General features: G+C 38.8%; 2 protein-coding genes across 2 annotated transcripts in view; one reads left to right on the forward strand and one right to left on the reverse strand.

The window, feature by feature from the left end:
• The window catches only part of sec14l7 (SEC14-like lipid binding 7), a 251,691-nt gene that overhangs the window by 208,900 nt on the left and 32,405 nt on the right, over window positions 1-10,386 (forward strand). The gene's annotated exons all lie outside the window — the stretch shown is intronic.
• polm (polymerase (DNA directed), mu) overlaps window positions 6,499-10,386 on the reverse strand; it is a gene marked incomplete at its 5' end in the record, with an annotated part of 23,077 nt that continues 19,189 nt past the window's right edge. The window contains 3 exons of the mRNA XM_083983901.1: window positions 6,499-6,624; window positions 7,035-7,118; window positions 8,063-8,434. Coding sequence (XP_083840027.1) covers window positions 6,538-6,624; window positions 7,035-7,118; window positions 8,063-8,434 — 543 coding nt within the window. The 3' untranslated portion in view covers window positions 6,499-6,537. The remainder of the gene's footprint in view (window positions 6,625-7,034; window positions 7,119-8,062; window positions 8,435-10,386) is intronic.

Genomic DNA, 10,386 nt, shown 5'->3' on the forward strand with positions numbered 1-10,386 from the left:
TACAAATACACACAAACTAGTTACATTATACAGCTTTTTCAAATCACAATTTCAAAATAAGAGCCAGTGAAAATGCGTTTTGCTCCATAAATTATAACCCGTTATCATTTTGTCAGTAACATGGAACAAATGGAAATGTAATTAAACTAAATGAAATAACAGCTAAAGCATCAATAAAGCTAAATAACAAATTAATCTAGTTGAATAATCAAATCATATAATAATAATAATCTGTCATGTCACATCAAATAATAATAAAACTTTCATATTCAGACTATAACAAATAGGAAACAGTATCTAAAAAGTACTTAGTTACTTTCATCAGCTCTGGTTCTGACTCCCTGAATCATTTATTACAGTCGTCAACACTCAAGACACATTGTTATAATATATATATATAATATCATTTCTTATATTTAAAGGGATAGTTCAACATTTTGTCAAATTGGCCCATTGCCATAATCCCTATAGTCGTAGCAGTAGGTTCAGAGTTGTTTTAGAGGTAAAAACTGTCCCTGAAGGCAACGTGCATCAGCGGTTTTGCATGAATTTCCCTCTAAAACAACTCTGTGTGGTAACGTTGTGTTATTATCTCATAGTGTGGTGAATGTGCAGCTCACAACTTGTCCACCAGAGCGTTGTGGAGTTGTTGGATTGTGTATTTGATGAGTTTGATGAGGGAAACCAATTAAGAAATCCCATAATGAGCCTCCGTAGCGTAGCTCTGAGCAGCTCACGGCTCTGCTCCGCCGTTCTAAAAACAGCTTGCACCGACAATTAAAGGTAACAAACCTACTGCTATGACTATAGGGATTATGGTGATGGGCCAATTTGACAAAAATGTTATGTAATGTAACTATTCCTTTAAAGTGTAACGTTGATCAGATCTTCTCTCTGTTTGTTTCCATCAGTTCTGCTGCTGTCTGTTGTCTGTGTGTCTGTGTGTGTCCAGGCTGCTGTGTGTGTGTCTGTGTGTGTGTTAGAGAGTGTGTGTGTGTGTGTGTGTGTGTGTGTGTGTGTGTGTGTGTGTGTGTGTGTGTGTGTGTTAGAGTGTGTGTGTGTGTGTGTTAACGGCCCCCTGCTGCCTTCGTCTTTGATTGGCTCCATTCAGACTCTTTCATCTCTAATGGGGCTGTTTGCTGCTCTGTTATGGACACAAACACACCTACACACTCCCCCTTCACCCCCCTTAACCCCCCAACACACACACACACACACACACACACACACACACACACACACACACACACACACACACACACACACACACACACACACACACACACACACACACACACACACACACACACACACACACACACACACGGGCCCTGACAGCAGACACACGTCCCAACAGGAGCTCAGGTTTCTCCTTCGTCTCTTCGTCTTCGTCTGCTTCCTCCACACGATCAATAATATCTGATCAGATGGATCAATATCTGATAATAACACACAGCTGCTGTTACATTAAATACAACACAACACATTCACAGCTGTTTAACATCAAATAAAACACACAGTAACACTCAGGTCCATTATTGTGTGTGTTTCTGGGAGGTTAAAGGTTAAAATTATCATTGATAAAAAGTGATAAAAATGTTTTTATTTAATTTTGGGCGCTTTTTTCTACATATTCTCAAGATTAATTTCTAGTAGTTTAAGATTAAGTTTAAAATTGATCATTTGATCTTGTGTTATGTTGATTTATTATTGGGGTATATACAGTATTTCTTGATCTATTTGTGTTTGTGTTTAAGGTTTTTCAGCTGCTTTTGGCCATGATAGGCTACACTGTAAAAACTCAACTTCTTACCAAGAATATTTGTCTTATTTCTAGTCAAAACAAATCTCATTCTACTAAAAATAAGACTCATCACATTTAAAAAGCAGCTTGTTTTTAGACACTTTTTACTTCTTTCAAGCAGATAGTTTCTCCTTCGTCTCTTCGTCTTCGTCTGCTTCCTCCACACGATCAATAATATCTGATCAGATGGATCAATATCTGATAATAACACACAGCTGCTGTTACATTAAATACAACACAACACATTCACAGCTGCTTAACATCAAATAAAACACACAGGTCCATTAAAATCATGTTCTCCTGTCACAGACTCAGTGATGATTCGGATTTTTATAAATAAAGTTTCATTCATCTCAAATAATTCACAGATTTTATATCAAAAGTTGAGGCGACGTGTTTTATTTTGAAAAGTCTGAGGTTGTGTTGTAATTTAAAAACTGGGGTTCGGTTTAAAATAGAATAGAAAAGACACATTACTGATCTGAAATCTGTGAATCTGTCTCCATGAAAACCTTTGAAAACTTGGGTTTAGTTTTAATTTGAAAACAGATCAATCATGGTATCAAATTCAGGTTAAAATGTCATATATTTAAAATCATGTAGGTTTAAAAATAGTTCAAATGTAATGTAAAGTATGGATTGTGTGTGTTTCTAGGAGGCTAAAGGTTAAAATTATCATTGATAAAAAGTGATAAAAATGTCTTTATTTCATGTTGGGCGCTTTAAATATGGGGTTTTTTTCTACATATTCTCAAGATTAATTTCTAGTAGTTTAAGATTCATTATTTGATCGTGTGTTATGTTGATTTATTATTGGGGTATACTGTATATTTCTTGATCTATTTGTGTTTGTGTTTAAGGTTTTTCAGCTGCTTTTGGACATGGTACACTGTAAAAACTCAACATCTTATTTCTAGTCAAAACAAATTTCATTCTACTTAAAATAAGACTCATCACATAAAAAGCAGCTTGTTTTTAGACACTTTTTACTTCTTTCAAGCAGATTTTCACTTGAAATAAGTAGAAAAATCTGATAGTGGTGATTTTTCTACTTATTTCAAGTGAAAATTTGTTTGAAACAAGTAAAAATGATCTAAAAACAAGTTAATTTTTAGGTGATTTAATTGAAATGAGATGAGTTTTGACTAGAAATGAGACATTTTGACAAGAAATAAGACAAATATTCTTGGAAAGATTTTGAGTTTGACATGCTGAGCCATGGTTTTGAGTTTTTGCAGTGGCAGCTTTTCAAAATAAAAGAAAGAAAAGCAGGAATTGATGCCTGGTCATTGAGTGTTCTGTTATAAACCTTGGTGGTCAGGCTGGGTCTAATCTCTGGATCCTCTATGCAGATGAAGGAGCTGATGATGATGATGATGACGACGGCCCAATAATCATTGATGGATGGTGACGGTCTGCAGCAGCAGCAGCAGCAGCAGCAGCAGCGGCAGCAGCGCTCCGCCCCGTCTGTAACACGCTCAGTTAGATCTCTTCCCCTCTCACATTGATCCCTATCAACTCATCAAAGGCTGAAGGGGCTTTGAAGCTTTGAAGCTCCAGTGGGACCGGTCTAACCCCCCCTCTACCCCCCCTCTACCCCTATCTACCCCCCTCTACCCCCCTCTACCTCCTCCTCCTCCTCCTCAGGGGGAGACGCAGCGACAGAGGGAAGTTTTTAACTCTCACATTTACATTTCTTCTTCCACATTGTGTGAGTTTGTGTTTAATAACAGACGGTACGTTCACTGACCGCCACGTTTCTCACTGTTTTCTGTGTTTACTTTCCTCCATTCTTCATTTGATTCAGCTCAGTGGTGTAGTGTAGTCTGTGTGATACTCAGGTATTATACTATATACTATACTCAGTATACCCACTGAAGATGCATAAATACTTCAGTATAGCCAGTATAACTATCTAACTAAAGTAAATGTCAATGGTTCTCAGAGTGGGAGGGTTGACAGGGTTCAAGGGGTCCACAACTTTTTCTGGACATTTTACCACTTTTCCTAGAATTTTGTAACTTTTTTTTTCAGAAATGTTATCACTTTTTTAATTATTGTTTGTCTTTTTTATTTTTGAAATTTTACCACTTTTCCTAGAATTTTTTTGGAGAAATTTTACCAGTTTCTTCTCAATTTTTCTTTTTTACTTGTTATTATTTGTTTCAAGAAATTTTTACCCCTTTTTGTATTATTGTTTTCCCTTTTTTTGAGAGAGAATTTTTCCACTTTTTCTTAGAATTTTTTTTTTTCCAGAAAGGTTATCACTTTTTAAATTATTGTTTTTATTTTATTTTATTTTTTAGAAATTTTACCAGTTTTCCTAGAATTTTTTTGAGAAAAATGTTTCTTCTCAATTTTTCTTTTACTTTTTACTTTTTTTCAAGAAATTTGACCCCCTTGTTTGCCCCTTCTTTTGAGAGAGAAATTTTGCCACATTTTTTTATAACATTTCTTTGCGAAATCTTACCACTTTTTCTAGAAAAAATCTTAAACTTTTTTTTGTTTATCTTTTTGAAATCTGACCACTTTTTTCCATAATTTCCCAAGAAAATGTGACGTAAAGAAAGAAGAAGCATCAGCAGCTCCGTCCGCTCTCTCTCTCTCTCTCTGGTTTCAGTTCTTCAGTTTCAGTTTGACTGAAGTTGAATTAATATTTAAATATTTAAATATTGAATGATGAGAGAATCAAAGTGGAGCTGAAGTGTGAGAGAGGAGGTGAGAGAGGAGACGGAGGCGTCATCGGCCACGCGGCGTTTGATGTTAAACTGGTATTTAGAGGTTAATGAGGCCGTTAGGAAGAGGTGAAGGAAACGCCTGAGATTCACACATCACACACACACACACACACACACACACACACACACACACACACACACACACACACACACACACACACACACACACACACACACACACACACACACACACACACACACACACGGGAAACGTAGCTGCAGCTCTGACAGACGTCGACGGTTTAAAACCTGAAGGACGAGAAAGACGAAGACGAGTCGACTGTTTCAGGTGGAAAATAACTCAATGTGTTTTATATATTATTGTTGTCAGTCAATATTAGTTTTTAAAATTAATTTTCTCATGTTATTTTGTGTTTTTTTTTTTTTTTTTACATTAAACTGTAATATAAGGTGGGGGCTTAAAATAAGCCCATTGTGGCTTTTTGCCTCTCCCGGCACTGTCCCATTGTTACCTATCATGTTTTATGTTGTATTCTTTTAACTTTGTGCAAAAAGAAAAGAAAAGATGTTTTAAACTTCTACTTTATAATCAATTATTATTTATAAGCATTTATTTTAGTCCAGTGTAACTTTGCCTCTTTCCATCAAACACTTTTTCTTGTTCATTTCTATAAAAAAAAAAAAAAATGTTCTACAAATCTACAAAAAAGGTTAAAAAAAAACTAACAACACTCAGATTTACCATTGACCCTGAAGGGGCCGCGACCCCCGACCCCGGACTGGGACTGAGCCGAGTCTGAAGCAGCTGGATCAATAATCTGATCAGAGATCAGTCACTGGACACCGAGTAGTTTCATTCAGCACTTTTAACTACAGGAGGTGCTTTTATTGTGAAAGGCTGTCTACAGGAAACACTTTTATTATGAAACTGTAACAACAGGAAGTAGTTTTATATTCATTAAATTATATGAAGTACTTTTATTGTGACAGTGTAACAACAGGAAGTACTTCCTGGTGACATCTTTGTGTTTTTACTTCAGTAGATTAGAAATAGAAACTTTTCTCTCTTTTTTATTCTACTTTTTATTACTTTGATGAAGTGTTTGATATTTTTTATTCGACTTTGATGTTTTCATGTTGTTGATTTTAACTAAAGAGTTTTGTGTTTTTTATGAGATATTAAATAACTTCCTGTGACTAAATGAACCTGTTGTGTTTCTAAACAGTTTTCAGTTTCTGTGGTTTTTTTGCAACTGAACGTTCAGAGTCGATGAGGAAACAGGTCACTGGCTCACAGGTGTGTGTGTGTGTGTGTGTGTGTGTGTGTGTGTGTGTGTGTGTGTGTGTGCGTGCGTGTTCACGTCTTCACTCAGAAACAAACTAACTCCTCTGATCCAGATGTATCTAACTTTCTAACTTTTGTGTTTTTCACATTTTCAAACCAGATTTTAATGATGATCATTTGATGATGTCACTTCCTGTTTGTGCATTTTCAAACTGACTTTATGTAAAATTTCAAGACTTTTTTTTCCTAAACAATTTCTATGAGATTTTGTTTAGTTTTATCTGTATATTATTTAGTCTTAATCCTAATTTCATCTCTCTGACACGTTTTCATCTGAAAACTCGTCTCTTCTGTTTCATCTCCTCCTCAAACAGAGCGCTTTATTTTGAAATTTCAGGGTTGTGTTTCCTATCTGGACGCTCAAAACAGACGGTGAGTTTAAATCTTCATCCATAAAAATTTTATTATAAAATAGATTCAGTTCAGAAACAGATCAAAGGTAAAAACAAACATCCTAAAATTAAATTCACAACATTTATATAATCTTATATTTCATTTATAAGCGTCAGTGTTTTTCCTCTCGTTACCTGTAACGACTCGTCTACAGCAGCTTTAATGAAGTCACCAGAGCTTCTTTAGCTCCGCCCCCTCAGGTCTTTAGCTCCGCCCCCTCCAGCACTTTAGCTCCGCCCCCCGGTCTTTAGCTCCGCCCCCCCTAGGTATTTAGCTGCGCCCCCTCCAGGTCTCGTTCAGGCGTTTCTCTCTGACGGAGGAAGGAACTCCAGACCGAGGTGAGAGAAGATTTCCTCCTCCGACGTCGCCCTCAGGTACCGACTCTGAAACACAACCACAACAAACATTTAATATTTAACAATAAAGATTAAAAAAAACATGTTTCTCTGTCAGACTTCCTGTTTAAATAAAGGTTAGACAAAAACCAAACCACTTCACCTGCTGTGAACCTGTTCAAACTGAATTATTATAAAGTTACATCAGACTTTTCAAATTAAATTTAATGCCAAAGTTTCAAAATAAAACCAAACAACAGACTTTTCAAAATAGTTTACAGCTGGAGGCTTTTCAAAATAAAACTAAACCCGATTATTTTCAAGATAAAACTATATTCCTGAGTGTTCAAAATAAAACTTAACCCCAAAGTTTTCAAATTGAAACACAAACCCGATTATTTTCAAAATAAAACCAAACCCCAGAGTTTTCAGAATAAAAGCCTCCCAGCAGTGTGTACCTGTGTGTTGTCGTAGAGGGCGTGGCTGCTCAGCGACATGTTCCTCTCGCGCCCCGCCCACCGCCGCAGCTCCCGCTCAAACAGCTGAGGGACAAAACAACAAGGTCAGAGGTCGGAGGTCGTGGTCGTCAGCGAAACAATATTTTTTTTTTGTAGGATAGGTCCGGGAAAGTCCCGCCTTTCCCGCCTCTGATTGGCTAGATGAGCTCTCCTCTGATTGGTTATTCGATTTGGCAATTTTTCGATTTTGTCAACGTGGCGGCCATCTTGGTCAGGGGGAAGCCGTGTCTACTTCCTGCATCAGACGTCTATCAACCATTAAAATCACCGTAACTCACCGAATATTCAACTGATTTTCAAGCCGTTTGGTTTATTATAAATGTCAGACAGATATTTATGATACAACAACAAAAAAACTTTTTATAATTTTTTTTTATGTAGCTATTAAACATACACTTAGATACTCAGACACACACCCACATGCATAAATACACTGACATTTTTTACAGAGTAACTGGGTTCAATTACATTAAAGGGATAGTTTTGGCCCATTGCCATAATCCCTATAGTCATAGCAGTAGGTTCGTTACCTTTAATTGTCGGTGCAAGCTATTTTTAGAACAGTGGAGCAGAGCCGTGAGCTGCTCAGAGCTACGCTACGGAGGCTCATTATGGGATTTCTTGGTTTCCCTCATCAAACTCATCAAAAAACAAATAACTTCAAATGTCTAAATCCTAACCGTTTAAGACGAGGGCATGACGCATGTTTTGATGTTGTCGTGACGTCAAGTCAGAAAGTCGGAGCTCTGATATGATACCCGAGTTTCAGACCTGTAATTTCCGAGTTCGACGCCGTTCAATTCATTTTACAACTCGGAGCTCGTTTTGTTCCGACTTCCGAGTTGTCTTGAACGCAGCATACTATGTCTATGGTCAGAACCCCTGACCAAGATGGCCGCCGTGTTGACGTACGCTGAGAAGCAGAAGGCGGTATATATCTAGTCAGTATGTGTATCTATGGTCGTCACCTTGGAGCCGGTCCAGCCCAGCAGAGCGAAGGAGAACTGGCTGATGGGAGAAACCACCAGGTCCACTCTCACCGCTCTCCACCGCCGCCATTCTGGTTCTGGTTCTGGTCCTGGTTCTGGTCCTGGTCCTGGTTCTGGTCCTGGTCCTGGTTCTGGTTCTGGTCCTGGTCCTGGTTCTGGTCCTGGTCCTGGTCCTGGTCCTGGTCCTGGTCCTGGTTCTGGTCCTGGTTCTGGTCCTGGTCTCTGCTCCGTGTCCAGTCTGAAGATGGACAGGCAGCGGTCGAAGCGGTCCATGCTGGACGCGGGTCGGGCCGGACCGTCCTTAGACTCCAGATACGAGTTCCTGGTGGTTTTATGGTACAAGAGGAAACCCTGAGGAGAGACCGGGACCAGATGATGTCATGATGATGTCATGATGATGTAATAGACCGAATTACCTTGTTGTTTACATTCTACTTCCTGGTAGAAAACCAGCTGTAATGTGAATGAGATCAATAGTAAAGAACGAGAGTTTAGCTATATATCATATTTTTCACGCCCTATCACCGTTTAGACAAATCTGAAATGATTGAAGAAACATTACTATTTCTGTGTGTGTGTTTTGTGTTGCTATGTGTTGTATTTATTCAGTTTGGGGGAATCACAGCACCAGTGGCTCAGCTGACAGGGACAGCTAACGGTAGCTAAGCTAACGGTAGCTAAGCTAACGGCGGTAGCTAAGCTAACGGTGGCTAAGCTAACGGTAGCTAAGCTAACAGCAGGACGTCAGCTGTTAAAACCCTCCCGTTGTGGGACACGACATGAAACTACTCCAGTTAGCTCAGTCATGTTGGAACTCAGATATCCGCTGGAGAAAATATTTTTTCATGGAGCGTTTATTGAGTCACTGAGTTATTAAAGTTAAACAGGTAGCTAACCGTTAGCCTAGCTAATCTATGATAACCATGACTAATTACAAAAATGTGCACACATAAATAGTAATGTTTGTCCAATCATTGGTTTTATAAACTTTACAAACATCAGATTAGTCTAAACGGTGATATAGTGACATGAAACATTAGATAAATATAGAGAAACTCTCGTCCGTCACTATTGTCTCATGCTGGTTTTCTACCAGGAAGTAGTTGGAGATTCGTCTACCTTTACAGAGTTACATTAAATGCTAACTGGGTTCAATTACATTAAAGGGATAGTTCAACAATTGTCGGTGCAAGCTGTTTTTAGAACGGCAGAGCAGAGCCGTGAGCTGCTCAGAGCTACGCTACGGAGGCTCATTATGGGATTTCTTGGTTTCCCTCATCATCAAACTAATCAAATACACAATCCAACAACTCCACAACGCTCTGGTGGACAAGTTGTGAGCTGCACATTCACCACGCTATGTAAGGGATAATGTATAGTTCGGAGGTTGTTATGGAGAAATAAACCCCGACAGGTTGTATGGAACCCCGACGCGAAGCGGAGGGGTTCCATACAACATGAAGGGGTTTATTTCTCCATAACAACCGACCAACTGTACATTATCCCGCTTATTACACGGTTTACGAGTGAAATAATTAATTTGAAACATAATGTTGATCAAAATACGACTTTCATCGATTTAAAATTGCATTTAGCGAATCTGCAAGACCGGTCACTTCCGCTGTTTTGCCGAGCCTCCTCCCGTTCGTGCATTTGAAGCCTTTGATAATCAATCAGTGGATCGATGGATTACCATACACGTGTTAAGATGTGTGTATTGTGTGTAGTCGTATCTGTCATAAACAAGAGATTAACTTTACTGTTTACCGGGTGCGTTTGTGTCGCGGAGCCGCGGTGCCAGCTGCACCGAGACGAGAGGAGAGCTGTGACACCGGGTCAGAGGCTCTGATCAGCAGGTTTGGTTTCCAGCAGCGATGTGGAAGGAGCCTCCACTCTCCTTGTAACAAGTTACCAGTCATTTATCTCTAACATCACTATTAGTCCGAAGCTGTTTAATGACGGTAAAAATGAAACACAAGGTAAATATCCTGCATAGTTTCTCTTTTCTGTGCTGCGCTGATCAGAGCGGCTCCCTAGCAACGGTCTGTTATACATGACGACGGTCCGTTATACAGAAATAACAGACCGCAGAACGCAGCGCTGGACCAATCAGAGAGCAGGATTCAATAGAGCCGTGTAATAAGAGATAATAACACAACGTTACCAGACAGAGTTGTTTTAGAGGGAAATACAGAGACTGTTGATGAAAAACTGTCCCTGAAGGCAACGTACATCAGTGGTTTTACATGAATTTCCCTCTAAAACAACTCTGTGAAACTGATCAAACATGTATAGATTATAGA

Source organism: Trachurus trachurus, assembly GCF_905171665.1.
Source record: "Trachurus trachurus genome assembly, chromosome: 12".
Lineage (NCBI taxonomy): Eukaryota > Metazoa > Chordata > Actinopteri > Carangiformes > Carangidae > Trachurus > Trachurus trachurus.